The sequence below is a fragment of the Acyrthosiphon pisum genome, chromosome A3, assembly GCF_005508785.2.
Source record: "Acyrthosiphon pisum isolate AL4f chromosome A3, pea_aphid_22Mar2018_4r6ur, whole genome shotgun sequence".
In the NCBI taxonomy this organism is placed as follows: domain Eukaryota; kingdom Metazoa; phylum Arthropoda; class Insecta; order Hemiptera; family Aphididae; genus Acyrthosiphon; species Acyrthosiphon pisum.
In genome coordinates, this window is record NC_042496.1 from 36909936 (window position 1) to 36930571 (window position 20636).

The 20636-nt window shown below is 27.5% G+C and overlaps 3 protein-coding genes and 1 long non-coding RNA gene across 4 annotated transcripts; 2 read left to right on the forward strand and 2 right to left on the reverse strand.

Moving 5' to 3' along the window:
- Window positions 1-1949: 1949 nt before the first annotated feature.
- LOC103310672 lies at window positions 1950-4383 on the reverse strand. Its single transcript, XR_511166.3, has 3 exons — window positions 4184-4383; window positions 2211-2438; window positions 1950-2144 (listed from the first exon to the last, which is right to left on the reverse strand). It is a non-coding gene; the product is annotated as an uncharacterized LOC103310672 (long non-coding RNA).
- A 3197-nt stretch (window positions 4384-7580) lies between these two features.
- Window positions 7581-11320, forward strand: LOC100168685 (short-chain specific acyl-CoA dehydrogenase, mitochondrial). Its single transcript, XM_008189709.3, has 9 exons — window positions 7581-7824; window positions 7977-8143; window positions 8922-9031; window positions 9116-9267; window positions 10017-10205; window positions 10291-10434; window positions 10493-10620; window positions 10702-10797; window positions 10857-11320. Exons 1-9 carry the CDS (start codon window positions 7785-7787, stop codon window positions 11064-11066), a joined length of 1236 nt encoding a protein of 411 aa, XP_008187931.1. The 5' UTR covers window positions 7581-7784; the 3' UTR covers window positions 11067-11320.
- A 586-nt stretch (window positions 11321-11906) lies between these two features.
- Window positions 11907-18861, reverse strand: LOC100145825 (mitochondrial malate dehydrogenase). Its single transcript, NM_001126203.2, is given in 7 exon segments — window positions 11907-12316; window positions 12717-12908; window positions 13007-13144; window positions 13222-13347; window positions 16397-16564; window positions 18023-18220; window positions 18618-18861. Coding segments are annotated over 7 exon segments (1014 nt in total). The 5' UTR covers window positions 18678-18861; the 3' UTR covers window positions 11907-12184.
- Window positions 14880-15885, forward strand: LOC107885029 (protein mono-ADP-ribosyltransferase PARP12-like). The gene is made up of 3 exons (XM_029491725.1): window positions 14880-15050; window positions 15228-15480; window positions 15543-15885. Exons 2-3 carry the CDS (start codon window positions 15270-15272, stop codon window positions 15713-15715), a joined length of 384 nt encoding a protein of 127 aa, XP_029347585.1. The 5' UTR covers window positions 14880-15050; window positions 15228-15269; the 3' UTR covers window positions 15716-15885.
- Window positions 18862-20636: the final 1775 nt, after the last annotated feature.

A 20636-nucleotide genomic window follows, 5' to 3' on the forward strand; every position in this document is an offset into this window, starting at 1 on the left:
AAACCCTCTGTGTTAGGCGTCGAAGAGTTTATATTGAATTTTTTGATTTAATAAAATATAATTTTGTAATATTTATGATGTAGTATACTGTATACCTAATTAATATCAATTTTAATATTTTAAAACTTTTAAAATTTTTACCGGACTTTTATTCCGGTGGACTTTTTTTCGCCGGACTGTTAAGTACAATACCATATTATTATATACATTTTGCAAAAAGGTACGTATTAAACTTAGCGTGGTGAAACGAAGACGGCCTTTGGATTGTTCGGTCTCGCGTATTTTATATATTGCGCTTTTGGGATTAAACTTATAATTACACTTATAAGTCACCCAGTTAACAGATTGCCCGTGGCAATACATTTTTAATTTAAGTTTAAAAAGTAGGTAAATGTAAAATAGTAATAATATGAAAACAAACTTACCTGTAAACATCGACTCTTCCGGTGAAACCTAAAGCTACAGTGGCGCCATCGCTGAAGAAACAGCTATCTTCATCCATCTTCATCTCGCTCCGAACTGAAACTTGTAAGTATCGAAATATTTTATGAAAATAACCTGATCATAACGAAATGTGCGAGTTTATGTCAAAACATACATTGTGATATATACGGCTTAACGAACTGTCCGTCCATATTGATGGCTAATTATTTTTTTGTTCACTCAAATCAAATACAATATTTTATACTTATAATACAAAAGTATATGCTGAAATTATTAGAATTGTTAATCGTCGTCAACAAATTTCAACAATTGACGATTGCCATAGATATTATAAAATATATTATTTACTATGATAAATCCATAGAACTTATATATTATGCTCAGTACCTATACGGTATATTGATAAGACATGTTTTTCTTACAGAAATCTTTGTGATCTGCATTGCACCTATTCTGGTTATCTATTTCAGTTCGCATACCAGATTTAACCTCGGATTTAACTATACAGACTGGTCCGCAACTCGCAAGTTTATATAGCCTTGTTATGACTTACCCGGTTGGTCCGGTTGACGTCAGCTTGAGTTCGCCGTCAATTGGTTTCCTCCAGAAGACGGTTAGGAAAATTTGGTTGGTTGGGTTCGTCAGAAATCAACACATAACAAGTTTATAGAGATATTACTGGTTTATTAAATTGAGAAGGTGCACAACTGAATTATTATATATACTTAGATTAATTAATATATCTTTTAACGTATTATGGTTTCGACGTGTGACACTCCACTGACGTCGCATTGTTAGACATAATTTCGCGACGGCGGTCTACAGGTGCTACGTAAGCTAAAACTACTACCTAAAGACAGGGGTTCATAACAGCCTGTAATACATTCTCCCGCCAGTGCCCATAGACACAGTGTTTGAGAAGTAATATTTTTTTGGTAGCTAATTAAATTACAATATGAATTATATAAGTTACCTAAAGCAGTAATATTAAAAGTTGACTTTGGGGGTCATTTTTAAATATTACTTTTTAAATTTAGTATTATAATCTAGTTTAGCACCCATGCAAATTACTCAATTTTTTTTTTTTTGGTAACCTATTCATTGCAACCGACAAGAACTATATGATACAAAAATTAATTGCCAAAATCATTAGTTTTTATGAAAGAAAAACAGTAAAACTTAAGTTAAAAAGTTGAAAATAACAATATAACATATTGATCATAAGATTTAGTTTAAAGTTCTGTTACATCCATAAACATAAAAAACAAAATGTTTTAATTGTTTTATATGCCTACAGTTACATCTTATATTATATTATAATTTATTTATTTATACTTAGTAAGAATTTCTTATTTAGTATGTACAAAAAAACTGCTGCAAGTATAACAATAAATTACAAGAAATTAATCATATACTTCTAAATTTTTAATTACAATTTAACTATAAATACGACAAATATGAAAACTATGATAGTATAATTAATAATGATTTTAAATACTTTTCTCTTCAATTATAAAATTAAAAAATAGAGTTTTCTTATAATTATAAATAAGTCTTTGACAAATAATTTTATTCACAATTATGATTCAGAGTGCAACTGAAGGTAATTGGTGTTTGCATAGTTTTCTTTCAAAGTAGTTAGTCTTTCCTTGTTGAGAAGTAAGTTCCATGAATGGGAACAGGTTTGATGACCAGTAAACCTATAATTTACACATTTAATTAAATATGATAATTAATATTGCTATATGATCAAGAAATGTTCCTACTGCATTTGTATGTATATAGGACACCCCGATTGTTTTAACATCGTATCAGCAACATCTTCAATATATATTTATTCACAGCTCATGCGTACCATTTTGACAAGTGAAGCGTTTGTCAAAAAATCTTGTACGATAGTTATGACTTCACAAATTATATGTGTAATAACAGCTGGAAGTGGCTTTTGATCCAATTGTTTAGAACAAGACACAGGCAAAATATGTGTGTAAACTCTAAAATCATAATAATAATAAAATATGTGAAACAATGTTTTTAGTGAGTATTTAAAAAGTAAAAATTTAAATTTTTGAGCAGAGTATTTTTTAATTAAAATTTAATTTTATTATTAACATTGAAATCTAGCAATAACCGTTGTTTGAAAATAACCGTTAGAGATTGGAAGCGGTGATTTTCTGTCTTTGTCTAACACATGTGCAACATAGGATTATATATGTGTTCTATTTTCAACGTACCAATTAATCTAGTGAAGAGATAAGAATCCTGAAAACATTTGAATTCCTCGTCAAGTCTTCTTGAGATCACCTTTCCCACATTTTTGATTTTTTGATTGAAACTTCTCCAAAAATTAAAATATGTCAATTTTTTAATTACTCTTCTTAATATATCTTTATTATGATTTTGGGGGGATAATATCAAAAATGTGGGAAAGTTGATCTCAAGTAGACTTGATGAAAAATTCAAATCTATTTTCAGAATTCTTAACGCTTCACTAGATTAATCGCTATGTTTGAAATAGAACACGTCTATAATCCTATGTTGCGCGTGCATTGGACAAAGACAGAAAATAGTTGCGTCCAATCCCCTTAAGTGTAAGTCACATTTACTTAACAACAACAAATGGACAATGGACCTGAAAGATATGAATTATGAATTATGAATGAATGTTATATCATATATTAAATAAACAATTCATATTAACCTACCTATACCAATAATTAAAGTGTACAACTCATTAGTTTGTACCTATATGAAATTTTAGATGTTCACAATATTCACATATGTTTGCACACTCAATAGTACATTATTTTGTATCAAGTTGCCACTTACTTGCTATGTCCAAAAATACAGATCCAATATTGTCATAACAATCAGATCAATAGTGACGAGTTCTAAAATAGCTTTTTGTTTCTAAAAACAAATGTAGTTGATAACCGTATAGTATCATAATTGTTATCAATTAGGTATGGGATATGCTAAAATTACAGTAAATAAAGAAAACTAATTAATAATTTCAATGTAATCCCACCAAAATGTCTTATCCCTATAGTTAGCTCAAAAAGAGTAAAATTGTTTTAATAATTGTATAGTCTATAGAAAATGCTAAAAGAACTGTTTTTCCCAATGTATTTAAAAACACCTGGGAATTTTCAATTTTTACCTGTCATCTAACCAGATTCACTTAATTTTCTGAAAATATACTGAAGTCCAAACTACTTATTTGTTTCTTTGCAATTTAAATATGTTGAGGCCCTTTGTGTTATTGAAATTGGATTCTAGCTCAGAAAAATTGTATTGTTTAAAAGATAAAAACTTTGTTAAAAATATGTCAGTGCACCATTTGTTTTCTCTCTTTGAATAACGAGCTACATGCAAGTGTGAGTAAAATAGATCCAATTTTGTACTGTTAGATTTAATATTAGAGTAATATGACATAATATTATAATCAAACTTAAAAGCAAAAATATTTTTGAAGGAACCTTATAGAGATGCACTAAGTATTTATTTGTATTTTATTTTTATAACAAGTTATGAATATTTTAATTGATATTGTAACATATAATTATTTATTTATTAATTTATTTTGACTAAACGGGCTGAACCCTTTTGATATACAAATGTATGTCCACGCACACAATTAGATATTAAACAAAGTGTCCCGTGAACAGGTGAGTATTAACTAACGTTAATAGCACAGTAAAATAGCTTAAAAATAAAAACCTATCAACAATATTCTCACCTTTAAGTTTCATAATTAGCTCCAATATTGTATGGCTTCATCTGACATAATATACTTATGCATGGCAATTTTTTACTAAAACGTATGAATACAACACTGTACGAATGTATAGTCTGTATTTTTGTTCAAATTTCAAATACCTAATCGAATGATTTAATAGAAGTCTGTGAACAACAAAATAAATTATCTTTTAAATAATATTATGTTGTTGTTTATTTGATAACAATTATTACTAACTTAGTGATAACACAGAATGGGATTCTGTGTTGATAAGTCGAACGGTTATCTATATTTGGCGGCACTTCTGGCCGTCATGACCATAGACCTATTAACTTAGTTAATAGCTCTATGGTCATGACCACTATTTAAGATGACATGAAACTTTACATGGGTATTTTATTGTATCCATATTGTATTGAAAATGTACGAACAGCAGTTCACATTTAGTATCGTTAGTTTAAAAATTAGAGTTATTACGAAAGTATTAGAAAATGTATGCTCTGCGTAATAAATTTTTTTTTGTGTCTGTACACGATACCTAAGTAGGTAGTCAAAATAATGCTTAGCTTCTCGTCTATATAATTCTATCTTTGTTACTAGGTAGGACCTATTTTGAAATGACTTCTGAAAAAATTAACAATTGTACTACACGTTTCCTCTATACTTGTATTATTTATTAAACTGTACAAAATACATTTTGAAATGCATTTTTCTTAGGAAAATATTAGAGATTTTTTAATGTATTAAAATCCCAGCCCTATTAAATACTACCTGTCTATTATATATAAATAACAAGGTGGTTCTCTAAACATGCTGCTCACCCCCATTTTTTCATTTAATGAATTTATTACAATTTTGATTTTTGGAATTTTTAAATATCATACTTAAATACCATTTTTAAATTAACTTCTGTTTTTCAAATGAGATCCTGTTATTTTTACTGTTAATTATTTAGAGGAATATTTTTTCGAACGTTATTTTATAGGTACCTTTTTTAAAAAATTGAAAGAGTAGGTAGTTTAATGTTTAAAATATAAAATCGATATGCTATATTGAATATTTGAATCTAGTTTGTATTGGACCATATCGTTTACAAATTAAAACGGTGATGAATTAATATTAATTAAGTACCTACCTACTTTCTATGTAGCCCTCATATTTTCCAAATCTATTTGGCCATGCCACTGTACCAGTATCAACTACTACACTCTTTAAGGCGGTAATCGGAAAAAAAGAACACAGAAAAAAAGACCAAGGAAAAAAAGACCAACAGAAAAAAAGGACAATTTACAATTTTTGAAAACTACATTTTAAAACCGAGAAAAATCATTTTAGTTATTTTGCTGTAATTTTATAATTAATATGTACATTATAATATATTTTTTGGATATTATACACAATTTAAATTTAGAAAATTGCCTATATTATTCTTTCAGTGGAACCTATTCCATTGTCAGCAAGCAGTAAACGTTTGTGGAATGGTTTTCCAGTTGTACACCAATCATCTTAAAGTACAATATTATTATGTTATAATATTAACATTAGGAATACAAACATGCTTTATTTGTGTGAATACAACATTTGATTTACCCACCTGCATCATTAAAGTCAGTAATATTATTATTAAACCTATTTTGTTTTATATTTATAATTTATATCTTGATTTTAGACTCGGATTTGTTCGCAAAGTGACTATGTCCTATTGTCACAGAATGGTTCGTTTTCAAGATACTAGTCTTTAGTATTGCAGGACAATTTGTACTATTTCTTTTTGAACATCTCCATGCAATATGATTTACACCAATGTATTTAACTGTATATGTGTAGCCTTCAAAAGGCATTTTGTCACCGCCTTTGTTGGATTTAAAAACTTCCATTTCAAATTTTTATATTATTTAAAACACTTTAACACTTCAGTGACTGTCAACAGACTAAATGTTGTTCACTAAAATAATAGCATAAACGTATGAAAATCTACATAGGTCACTGTGATCTCTGCATAGGGAATTTCCAGTAATAAAAATTTATTTTACTCTATATTATACCACAAATTATATTGTATTTAATATAATATTATTTACTTTATATTTTACCACTAGTTATATTTTATGATAAAGTGTGAAAAAGTCACTGTGATCTCTACATAGGGAATTTCCAGTAATAAAAATTTATTTTACTCTATATTATTATACCACAAGTTATATTGTATTTAATATAATAATATAGAGATGAAGATTTGTATTTTTAAGGAGTTCAATATAGGCAATTTTCTGTGTGTATACTGTTTACATGATGGTCGTATAAATAATATTATGTAAATTTGTAATGAAGGTAATTTCTCCTTTTATTCAATTTAAATTGTGTATAATATCCAAAAAATATATTATAATGTACATATTAATTATAAAATTACAACAAAATAACTAAAATGATTATTCTCTGTTTTAAAATTTAGTTTTCAAAAAGTGTAAATTGTCCTTTTTTTCTATGTTTTTTTTCCCTTGGTCTTTTTTTCCGGGATTCCTTTAAGGCTGGTTCTTACGACCTCCGGTTAAAGTTAATCGACACTTAACCGGCGGAATTATAAAATAAAAAAAATTATATAATAAAATCTGTTATCATCCGGCTAGCGTTAACCGACACTTTGCCCGCTATTGTAAGAACGTATAGGTAATTTGGTAATACACAAAATCACATTACTTTGATAGCAATTAGCAGGTAATTTTGATAGTTGGTACTTGGTAATAATATATATGGCCTATGTTTAAAAATTCCAAAAATCAGATTTTGAATAACTGCATTATCGAAGAAAAAAGGGGTGAGCATGCTTGGTGAAACGCACTGTATATAAGTACCTTCTGTTACTGTGTGATGTACTGATGTCTGTATAGTGTGAAAAGTATGGTCACTATAATTAAGTGTAAGTCATTAAGACTAGTCAAGCACGTTAACAGAAAATAATTTTTTGATGGGGGTGGTCCGGAGGTGTTTATGAGGGACAAATCTTTCACGCGGCCGTGTCGAAAGAATAACATTTATCTTAGAATATTTCGGATAGTTGAACCCTTAGTCATTTAGATTTTGGGATATTAAACGCATTACGCATGATATTATTGTAGGTATTAGCATGGTATTATAGGTATTTTCATTGTCGAATTCGTTTTGTACCCACTTATTACTTTATTAGTTATTATTTTGTTTGATAAATTATCATTGTAGTATTGCCATTTGCCGCCCCTAATGCAAGACGTTATTCGTGATAAAACCGTACGGAAAATTAAACGAAGTACGAACGTATAACGCTTCTTATTACTACTAGAGTGCAGTCGTGATTTCCATTAATTATTTTCTGAACAGGCGGTACAGTCGTAATGTTCACGGAAATGTTATTTGAATAATTGGTACTGCACTACATTAAACTACTTCATAATATTATATTAGCAGCTCATTCGGCCAGTCGACTTGTACGAGTGACTTTCAGACTGCATCACGTCCACTTCTATATATGCCCCGACTCGTCGTGTATAGTGTATTACTCAAGTTTATTAATATTGTCTTATTATAAGTTTGTTTGAATCAGAAACAAAAAAAAAAAATCATCATGTCGAGTTTAAAATTATCTTCTTTTTTGACGATGCCAGGTAAATGATATTATAATTTTTTTTTCTCGCAATATTCTAATCGAGTTAAGGTCGAATTGATTAATACAAAATAAATAATATAGTTTATATACTGGTCTTTGAATACTGGTCTGGTGTATTAAGTCTAATATGTGTATTGTTACATTGTGTAGGGGTGAAGTTTGCTCTGAATGGCGTCGCGAAAAGGTCAATAGCATCTATGTCGTCCTTGTCAGAGACTCATCGCTTGTTGTATAAGACATGTAGAGATTTTGCGGAAGGAGAACTAAAACCTGTTGCAGCCAAAGTGGACAAGGAACATTTATTTCCCGAGAAACAGGTCTGTGACTTGTGATAAACGTTTGAATTTAAAGCGTAATACTTATAGGTAAATAGGTAATATGTAGGTATCATGAATCTGCAGCATTGATAAATTTGGTAAATTAATAGGTACTTACAATCTGTTAGTAATATAATTTAACGCAATGAAATTTATATGGAAATAATCTTACACTATATCTATATTATATGATGCAAAGTCTGTGTGGACTATTTCACACTTTTGTTTTGAAATTGCATTTGTGTTGATAAATTATATAATATTGAAAAAAAAAATTAACCTGAAGTAGGTTCAATTATGCCATTGAAATATTGTAGATAGTTATTTCGTTATTCACATTATGCATGTTTAATGCCTATAATATGATAAATACTAAATGTGATGATTATACGGCTTATATTATGTAATTGACAGCATTTATATTTATATTTACATTCTAATATTCCATGTTGATATTAGAAATGCATTTATAATTGAATTCAAAGGTTATTGTTACATTTCAAGTACTGTTGCAGTAAATTGCAGTAATTTGCTCAGATTATTTACACCATATATAGACAAAATAGGTGCAGTGGATTGATAGATAATATTTTAAATATCTATATAAGATAAAATGTCATAATATATTATCTATAGGCTATAATAGAAGTTTTGTATAATATTGACTAGGTATATTGTTAGGAAATTGTAATATTATAAGTATATAATGAGAAAAATATATTTTTCTACATTTAAAGGTTGTGTTTATATTATTGAAATATATTTTTATGTAATTCAGATTAAAGAAATGGGAGAACTTGGATTAATGGCAATTGATATTCCAGAATCATTAGGCGGTACTGGTCTTGATTATTTAGCATATGCTATTGCAATAGAAGAAATTTCTAGGTACATTAAAACCACATAAGAATATACCTACTTCTTATTACCTCTATCCATTATTTGAATGTCAATATTTATGGTTTATTTTAGAGGTTGTGCATCAGCTGGTGTCATTATGAGTGTAAATAATTCTTTGTACCTTGGCCCAATTAATAAATTTGGAAATGATCAACAAAGAGAAGAGTTTATCAGGCCTTTTACAACTGGTGAAAAAATTGGATGTTTTGGTCTTAGTGAACCAGGTAAATAAAACATTTATTGTTGAACAATATGTTCTTGAAATAGATTTCAGACAAGTCTTGTTCTTGTATAAATAAATGATTTATTATGTAGAAACAATCAAATTTCATGATTTATTTAATTTTATTGTCGAATGATTTAATCAGTAGATAGATATGGTTATTGATATTTAATGTTTTGATAAAAATAAACAATAATTATAAAATCTGAATAATTATTTGGATCATAATTCAGGTTAATAGTTCAACCTTTTACAAAAAAGATGGTAATTAGTAATTACTAATACTAATTTAGATTAAACATGACCTTTAATGATTTATTTATCATTCTTGATTTAATATATTATTTTATCTATAGTTGAATGAGGTTTGAATTACAATGTTTCTATTTTATCAAACATCAACAAAATGTATAATAATGTTGCAGGATCTCTCGTATAAATTAGTGAAAAAGTGTATACCAGTGTTTCTCACCCTTTTTTTTAAGACGAAACCTTAATTGTAAAAGATCCATAAAAATTATTTTTATGAATAATGATAATATACAACTCAATTAATATTGACCTAATAGTGAAATATAATATATTGTAATACAGTGTAATTATTAATATTATATTGTGGTTTTTTTTTTGTTTCTACAAAAACTTTAAAATTGATTGCAATATAAACGATTGATTATCTTAGTTTTGATTACTAATTCAAGTGCAAAATGTTGTACTATCCATTATAGTTTGTTTTAAAAATTTTTTAAGGTAATGGAAGTGATGCTGGTGCAGCTTCTACTATGGCTGTTAAAAGTGGATCAAGTTGGATTTTAAATGGTACCAAATCATGGATTACTAATGCTCACGAAGCCAAAGCATCAGTCGTATTTGCAACTACCGACAAAACTAAGAAACACAAAGGAATTAGTGCATTTTTAGTAAGAAGAGAATATCCGGGTAATTATAGTATTTTAAGTATAGTATAGATGTTTAGAGGTTTATAAATGTATGGTATGAATGATGAATTTACATTTATTCATAGGGTTTTCACTGGGTAAAAAAGAAGATAAACTTGGTATACGAGGTTCGTCTACTAGTAATTTAATATTTGAAGACTGTTCAATTCCAGAAGAAAACATCTTGGGTGAACCTGGTATGGGATTCAAAATTGCAATGATGACTTTGGGTAATTTTATTTTATTTTTGTTTATATTTATTGTTCTTAAATAAGTGCAATGTTTTAGATGCTGGCCGCATCGGGATTGCTTCTCAGGCACTAGGAATAGCGCAAGCATCTCTCGATGTTGCTGTTGAATATGCAACAAAGAGAATTGCATTTGGCGCTCCTATATCTAAACTGCAAAGTATTCAGGTATTTATTGGTTTTTAAATAATGCTGTTATTAATTGAAGTGTGTATTTGAATGAAAAATACCATACATATTTTTTTGTAGAATAAAATTGCTGATATGTCTTTACGAGTAGAAAGTGCAAGACTGTTAACATGGAGAGCAGCTGTTTTAAAAGACGAACACAAACCATACACAAAGGTTCATAGATTTAATTACATTTGTTAATTTAAAAAATGAAAATGATTTTTCTTCTAAAGGAAGCTGCAATGGCCAAATTAGCTGCGTCTGAAGCAGCAACATTCAATGCACACCAGTGTATTCAAGTGTTGGGCGGTATGGGTTATGTTTCCGACATGCCTGCCGAACGGCACTATCGCGATGCACGGATAACAGAGATTTATGAAGGAACGTCTGAAATACAGAAGCTTGTAATAGCCGGAAATATATTCAAAGAGTATAGCTCTTAGTGAGTTATTAGCCATACGTATTAATACTGATATACTGTTACTGTTACCTGATTCAAGTGTACTCTATACGAATTTACTGATGATGTTTTGACTGAAATTTCCCAAATTTAATAGTTTGAATTTGTATACCTATAGATGTTTAAATTATATCTATTGAAAATACCCTAACATATATTATAATTATTTCAACTCATTAATTGTTAAGATCAATATTATAACAAAACCCAATAGTATTAAAAATATTATTGCACATATTTTTGTATTATTTTTAATCTATTCAATTGAAAAAAGAAGTTGGAAACAAAAAAAATAACACACATGTATATAATATACTATTTCTATTGTGTGTGCCTAATTAAAAAAAATAAATTATAATTTTATTTTATTTATTTTTTAGTTGAACATTTTGTTTGATAAACATAATATATTTTTTAAATAAATTAGTGTGTTCAAATTGTATGTATATTTTTGTCAAATATAATTTCTCATTTCTATAATTTAATAATTTCTAGTAAGATAATTGGGGTACTTGGAAAAGTTTGACAACAGATTACTTTTGGTTACTAATTAGTATGCACACTTTTTTTTTTTATGCAATTTTACTCTAGAACAGCAGTTTTTAAACTGGTCTGTGGCGCTATTGGTAGTTCCAGCCATGAAACACATTACACTGCATCAGTGTGTAATAATGTAGTCTTTAAGTTCACATATTTTTGTGAAAAAATTGGATAAAAAAAAGACTTATTCAAAAGAAAACTGGGTTAAGCAGTTGGTGTACATCCCAACAACATTTTTGCAATCATTGCAGAGATGAGAATTCAAACAAAAAATAATAACAAATTGTAATATGTTTTAGTATACCTAAATATTATTATTTATTGTGTAAACTAGGATTTATCGTGACATAGTTTATAATATATATTAAATAACGAATCATATGCCTAATTTTTATAATTTAATTTCGAGCAAATTCTTAAATCTTGTACATAATAATATTCGATAAACATAAGATTTTGTCATGTAGCAGAGAGGGCACAATTTCAATCTAAATACTTTTAAGTAGCAGTACGTTGTAAATAATACAATGGATTGGAATTATAGTAACCTATTTATGACATTTATTTGTAGTTCTTGCCAAAGTCTGCTCCTTTCTTAATGTTGGAAGCCAATTCAGGTAAGGCAGCCTTTAGTAATTCTTTTTCAAAATCTGACAGGTTTCCCATGCCAAAGTTCTTTTCAATTCCATTTTTCTAGAAAAGAATAAAAGCAAAAAATTATATACCGTCGATGGTAAAAGTATGGCACTTAATTGCAACTTGGATGAAGATTATTCAGCATTAAGTTTAATAAAAAAAAATGAGTGAATTGAATCTGTTTATTCTAATATGATAATAGTTTGATAAGCGCAGAAAAATAGGATTGTGTAAAATCTATGTATACATAAACATGCAATATTGCAATTATGAAACTGTTATCATAATTTGTACAAGATCAAACAAGACAATTATGTTGGATTTGACTGGCATTCAATTAAATAAAATATTTTCTGTTCATAAAAAAAAAAAAATATATAAACATTGCCATGGAAGATAAATTCCTATGAATATTATTCAGAAGGAAATATAACAAATAATACAAGTATGAAATTACCCCAATAAGAACTGGTGTACTGAAGTATGGTGAGTCGGTCACTGTTGATTCTACGAATGAGCATTCCACAACATTTGGTTCGCCAAGAATCGCTCTACACATAGAGGTTGTAAATTTAGCGCCTGCATATGCCATAGACAGGGTTGCAGAACCAGCTCCAGCCTTAGCTTGTACAACTTCAGTACCGGCTTCCTGAAATAGAATAAATATAATGCATTTATTTTAGAAAATGTGCAAAAAAAATTAAACTCAGTAAGCCTAATTAGAAAAAAAAAAGAAACATCTCTTACTTGAATGCGTTTTGTAAGCTTCACGAGCACGTCATGATCAAATTTCACTTGAGGTGTACATTGAGATATTAAGGGAATTATTGTTGGTCCGGAATGTCCGCCGATAACAGGAACATTCACATCGGTAGCATTAAGACACTTAAAAAAATAGGTATTTATTAATTATGTAATACATCAAATATATAATTTAAATTATAGCAACAAACAATATTTACTTTAAGTTCAGCAATGAATCTGTTAGACCGAACAATATCTAATGTAGTCACACCAAATAACCTTTTTGGATCATAAACATTAAGCTTCTTCAATATTTCTGCAGCAGCAGGTACAGCACTGTTGACCTAAATAAAATATACAAATATACACATTAAATAAAAATATCTTTTAACTCACTGTTACTAATGCTAACTAGTGATAAACAAAATCAAGTTTAAAGTATTACTGAACACAAAGCAGCAATGAAATATAGCCATTATGTTTTATGATATAAAATATTTTCCAACTATTGTGTACATATAAGAGAGGTTGTAATATTTATAAATAAGTTAACAATTTTTCTTGTCTAACATTAAACATTACATATTAATTATTATTTTTTATATTTTGAACATGACTGAAATGATAAATTAAATTAATTAAATACATACAGTGCATAGTATGTTGTCTTGCTGAGACATTGGACATAATAACTTAAATATTGATAGATAATAATAAAAAATACTATCTTCTAACTACAAAGTAAATAAAATATATTTATAGTAATTATAAATCCATTAAAATTTACAACAAAGAACTATACCACAATTATTGTATTTAGATAGTAAATCATATAATGAATTATGAATATGCAACCTGGAAATAAACTAGATCAGTAGCTAATAATGCTATAAGAGTGTTGGTTGATTTTCATTATAAATTAATAAAATAATTATAATTCTTTCCAAGTTGTTTGGAATTAGTAAAATTTCTACGAATCAATCAAAGTAATAATAATGCCTTTAGATTGGTAAGTATCTATTTATATAAATAAAGAATTTAATTTTGAGAACAGAGTAAATTTAAATTGTAAACCAAGAAAAGATTTTTATTTATAAGTTACAAAGTTTGTTAAAAAAAAGCCAAACATGTTGTCCCTGTGACCTTGTCTACACATAGCAAAGCTACATTCAACAGAACCAATTTTGTGTTGTCAGTTTTAATATTAGAGTGAATTGACTCATAATCCGACTCGAAGATAAGAATATTATCTAATTCAACTATTGACTTTTATTGATATATAAAATTTTAAATAAATTTTAAATTTAAATTTTAAAACGAGTTATAATGATACAAAAATTGTAATATTTTATAATTTATGACACAATTTAAAATTAAACTATCAGTAACAGATAATATTCTCACTTAAGTTTAATAATAGGTAAATTATTCATTCAAATATTAAATTTAAAGACACAAAATTTGTTTTGCTTAACGCATATTAGCTATGTGGTATGTTGTTTACAACATCGTTTATAAGACAGAGAAAATATTATATGTGGGTTTGCTGTCCTTTTAAGCAATATACTATACTCCGCTCAGGTTAAGATTGAACCGGCTTCGCGCATGCAGACTGAGCCGCCGAACAGTGCCTGACCCCCTATGCGATGGCTATGCGTTCTGGGTTGGCCGACAGGCATCGTCGATCTTCGGCGCCGATGCTGGCCGCCGTGCATACGCTCCCACCAATGTCCGAAATGCGCGAAAAAAACGTGTTTTGGTCGAGCCGCCGGTTCAATCTTAATCTGAACGGAGTATAGATGTTGGTTTAAATAAAAGCACTTTGGAATTTGCACATATAAATTAATTTTATATATTACAATATACACACAATAAATTATATTGTTAGTACAATAGAATTAACATTGTACCTATATTTTTATTTAGTGATTTTTCTCAAGCATCACCATTGGTAAAAGTTTACCAACAAAGTGTACTTGAAGATTATGACTATAATAATGACTATACAAATAGATCATTGTTCTTGGGTATAAAATCATATTTTAAAGTAAGTATTCCAAGTAAGCAATTTAATAAAAATAAATAAAATAGTAAATATTGCTCAAACAAATTTTCATCTGGAAAGTGATTTATCATAGTTTAGTTGATAATATTTTAATCGACATAATAGGTTTATATATATTGTAATGAATATTAACATATCGATATCATATGGTGACTATAGATTCTCGAAGTGAAAAAAGTGAACAATCCTCAACTTTATGGTATGTATTTATTATGGAAAGAGGAATTAAAAGTTGGCAACAGCTATCAATTGAGGGAGAGACAACTATATCATGCAACTTCACCAACAAATGCTTTGAGTATTTCACAAAATAATATTGACTGGCGTAAGACATATAGGTCGAGATTTGGAATTGGCGCTTGCTTTTCAACATGTCCTAAATATGCCCACAGACATTCAAGTTCAGATGGAGGTATATCAAATTCATATCATATCAGATAGATTTTTAATTTTAATTTACAAATATTTTTATAGCATTTATGATTTGCAAAGTGCTTACAAAGAAAATAGAAGTGGTAGATGTCAACTATGACTTGGATGTACCGACAAAGTGTGAAAATGATACTTCTTTGAGTAAGACAGGTAAAGTATATGTTAAATATGATGACAACACTTTTTACCCAGAGTTTATTGTTTATTATCGTTAGTACTCTGAATATAATGCAATATTTTTTTTTAAATATATTTAAAAATAAAGATAAAAAAAAATAATAGAATATTAGTACTTTTAAATACATATGTACAAAATAACATTTTTGAAAAATTCTCAAAATGACTAGATGATAGGTTGGATAAGAGATTAAGTAAAATATTTTGATAATAAATAATTAGGTAAATACTAACAATAGTTTTTGTACTGATATACTTAAATTCAAAAATAATACACTACATTTATTACTTCAACAAAATGTAATAATTATAATTATTGTTTGATATTCACAGTCTTAAATATTATAAAAATAAAAAGGAATTATTTTTAATTTTTAAATAAATACAGAATTGTGTTATTTTTTTTTATTTATCTGGTAAAAACTAATTTTTATTTTGCATGGTTAATTTAAATAAACCTAATAGGTATATTAAACTTATTGTTATTCTTTTTTATTCTTTTTAACTCAAAACAAAACTAGTGTTGAAACTAGAATTAAAAATTTAAAACTAAACACGAAAATTACCACTATAAATTATAAAACACATGTTGAATGACAGGCTTTTAGTTTTAGGTATAGCTTATTACTGATTTATTATTTTACAATAAGCTTAAGTATTCTCTATACTAAACAAATAATTCATAAAACCAACAACAAATAGTAAATAAAAGTACTTACTGGATTTGATATAATTCCAACAAGAGCATGAGGACTGACTTGTCCAATAACCTTAATAATATCGCATACAATTGAAATATTTGTATTGAATAAATCGTCTCTTGTCATACCAGGTTTACGAGGAATTCCTGCAGGAATAATAACTACATCGGTATCAGCTACTGCATCCTAAAAAAGGCAAATACATAAAAATTAAAATGTCATCAAAATAAAATAGGTATATTAATATAATAAGTTAAAAATAAATTATATCAAATTTAATGATTGACACCTTATTACTTAAGACAATTTAGGAAGTAAAAAGTTGGCAATCAAAACTTTACCTTGAAACAAATAATGATTTATTTTTAGAATTTATTAAATATGTTACTGCCAAGAAACCAAGATATTAGCAATAATATATGCGAAACTAAGGACAATGTGTTATTTATATACTAAACATATATAAAATCTTTCACACATAAAATTGTTCAATAATTGTAGTATTATACAACAAATTAGAAGGTAATTAAAAACTTAAGTAGGTGGAATGTGGAATAAAACGTTCTGTAAATTTTATATCCATAAAAATAATGGGCTATCAAATAATTTTTATACAATTTTAAGGACTTTAGTACCTATTAACTAAAATGTATTTTAGTTTATTAATCAAAAATGGTTATTAAAAGACTTCAGGTTCCAAGCTGCTACCAGTCTTTGTGACAGGTCACAGCAACTGGTCTGCTATGGAACAGCCTTATAATCATAAAATCACGACTGTACTGCTCTGAGAGCGGTATATGTTGTGGCTGACCACAATGGCTGGTCACAGCTTAGAAATTGTACCTTTACTGATAAGTATATAATTATTCATGATAAAACAAACTAATCTCTAAAAAAAAAATTTTTAATTGTTAAAATTAATTGGGATTTCAGCAAAGAAACAACAAGGTAAATTTTTAATTATATTATAATATTATTTACCTAGATAATTGCAAATTTTTTTTATGAAATGTCATATAATTTTGAAAATTGCAACGACATACAAATAGTACCAATCTATAAATCTAAATTATTACCTATTATAAATTATCAATTTACTTAATGAAATATAATAATTTTCTTAATTGTCTTAAACATAACTTTATATTTTTAAATTGTTTTTACAATATAATTTCAATCAAATCTTTTATTTAATTTTAATCTGGCATAAAGAGATATTAATTTTATGTACATTATTTTATTGGTTAATAAAATTCTAACAATCTTTACATAATGTGAAGTGATGCAATATTATCAGCAGGGCTATCCACAGTTCATAAAGGTCATATTTAATTAGGGATGGGAGTATTATGAATTTGAATCCTTTTTAAAGACTTAAAACTTGGTTAATTATGAATTAGTTTTAAATCAAATTAAATTATACATCAGTACCAATAAAATTATTGAATTTTGTACGTTTTTACTTTATAAATGGGTTATTAGTATGTACCTACCTATGTTATTAATTATAAAAGTGCATATTTTACCAATTTATGCCAGCCAAAATATATTTTTTACTTGTTTTTAAATTAGATAATTTTCTGATTACTCATTAAGTACCAACTATCTATTAAATACTAATTAATTCATACATATTATGCATACTTTTAAGTTGTCCAGACCAACATGACTGGTTACATTTGAATTGGTGTCCATGTGACTCAGATCAGCAACCACACCTGGAGTTACTGGAGCAATATCGTAAATTGCTAAATCTGTGATGAGTGGACTTTGTTTTAACAACAACGACAGGGGTTGACCAATGCCGCCCGAACCTCCACATACTGTTACTTTTAAACCTTTCTATAAATATATATAAGCACAAATATTTTATTAGAATATGAAGATAAATGGGAAAAATAAATAAATAAATACAAACCACATGTATGAAATAAAATATTTGTCAAGATTATAAAAAATATTATATAACATATTTCTCTGCACAATACATACTTTGAAGTACCTAGGTAATAAGTTAAAGTTAATTCAAAAAGATTTGGTGCAGTCATGGGCAATATTGTGCACCCAACCCAATAAGGTAGAGATATAAAATAATATATATTATTTATTTATCAAATACAAGAATTATTGATTAAAGGACATTTATATTGTTAATCAAATTTCTAACACAAAAATATTATAACAACTAAATTAGTTCGAATGTGTAGTAGGTACCGTAATAAAAAATGCAATTTATTACCTTTGAAGAATACTGTCTAGCCCCTTGGTTGATGATATTCTTACATACTTTGGAAAACATTTTTAATCGTAAGACGGAATTTAAATGTAATAACAAACAAATACAATTAACAATAAAAGGTAACTGCGAGTAGAACTAGTGTTGTAATAATAAATAATAATACGTCCGTCGTCCGGATATAAAATGTTTGAGGTAGACTTGAACGTAAGTACGTCAGCGGTCAGACGGCACGAAAACGAGAAAGAAGGAACTATTTTATAGAAAGATGGTCGGCCGCTTCCATATTTTCCTTATCAGCAATGACGATTGACGTGTGACTAGAACCGTACAGCTACTGCTCTCTAGTAACAAGTTCACAAACTGTTATCACCATAATAATAATTTTGTACGCCATTTATACACCATGACAGTCATTTTCACGAATTAAGATATTTTTAGTTCAGCGAACATTTTTTTATCGACATTTATACATAAAAACTACATTTCAAATTTCAAATGAAAAAAGTTTGGGGAACATCTCAAGTATTTACAGATATTCGTTTTTGAGTAACGTTGAAAAACAAAATTGATTTTGTCTAAAACAGTTTTTGCGTGAAAATCCATGAGATCATTTAATCATCGTCCATCGATGAGAATATAGTAGAGTGTCTATGGATTTTTATTTTTTACTTCTTTTCTATGATCAAATACTATAGTATGTATTTGGCATTTTGGCATTTGCAATAATTTAATTAAATATCGTAGAAAATTATTATCCAAGATGTCGTTAAAATATTCAAATTTGCTGCCGACGTATAATCCACGTCGTATTCCACAAACTCTAGGAAATTAGGTAATACATTTTATTTATTTTGTACGTCATACAGGATAAGACATTTTTATGATTTATTAGTTTATTGTAAATATCATTTTTGACCTGAATATTGAACAATATAATTATTAGGTATTTATTATATTTATAATTTTATTTTATTAAATACCTATATCTATATTATTACATTTTATAATTAATATTAATTTAGTTCAGGTCTTGAAAATAACTCATCGTGATGAGAGGCGTAGTTATGGGGGTGGTGACCGCAATGGATCCCCTACAAAACTTTTATATCACAATAATAAAATATTTATCATTTTTAATTATCAAAATAGGTACCTAATTTATAACTTTAAAATTATTTATTATTACCTACCTATGATTATTAAAGCAAAAAATTATAAACCAATATACCTACTTTTTTACTATTTATATTCATAAAATATAAATAAAATTCAAGCAACATAAATAACATTAGGTAATTAAATGAGTTTTAAATTATTATAAAAATAATAGGTACGTACTTAGTTTATTTAATTTTTTGTTAGAAGATCCTGATATATTAATAATGTCATATTTGTTTATAAGTTGAGTGAATGTCTTCTTCAACAAACAGACAAAATAAAGGATCCAGATATTGTTGGCTTATCCGAAACCAAAGTTTAGTTTTTAAAATAATTGTTTAGGTACATTCTACTTAACCGCTATATCCCCCTAGAAATGGCCGGTGCGCCAGACCGACACTATTTATATTAATTATTAATAAATGATAATAATTAATTATGCAGGTATTAAAAAAATGTGTTGTATAAAACGTTCAATATAAATTATAAATTGTTTTACAGTACCTAATGCAGTGTAAAGTGGAGTATTAAAAAAACACAGAACCATACCTTATCACTTGACATTTATCCCCCCATCCCCCCATCCCCCTCAACAAAATCAAAATTATGCCACTGATCATGATGTACCTACCTATATTTCTCACACCTAATTTTTTAAATTTTTTTTTCATGTAGAATATATCTATTTTGGGAGTTTTTTGTAAATGTTTTATCAAATTTAATTAACACAAACTAATATTAGGTAATGTATATTTAAGTAGGTAGTATAGTACATATAACTAGATGTAGGCTAAGTTCTTATATTTTTTCAGACATGTAAATTACCTAACAAGAAAACGCAAATACATGTGAAAAAGATGA

Coding starts and splice junctions, on each gene's coding strand:
- LOC100168685 (XM_008189709.3), top strand. CDS start 7,785: ATGTCGAGTTTAAAATTATCTTCTTTTTTGACGATGCCAG. Junction 7,825..7,976: donor TTCTTTTTTGACGATGCCAG/GTAAATGATATT, acceptor TACATTGTGTAG/GGGTGAAGTTTGCTCTGAAT. Junction 8,144..8,921: donor ATTTATTTCCCGAGAAACAG/GTCTGTGACTTG, acceptor TATGTAATTCAG/ATTAAAGAAATGGGAGAACT.
- LOC107885029 (XM_029491725.1), top strand. CDS start 15,270: ATGTATTTATTATGGAAAGAGGAATTAAAAGTTGGCAACAGCTATCAA. Junction 15,481..15,542: donor ACATTCAAGTTCAGATGGAG/GTATATCAAATT, acceptor ATATTTTTATAG/CATTTATGATTTGCAAAGTG.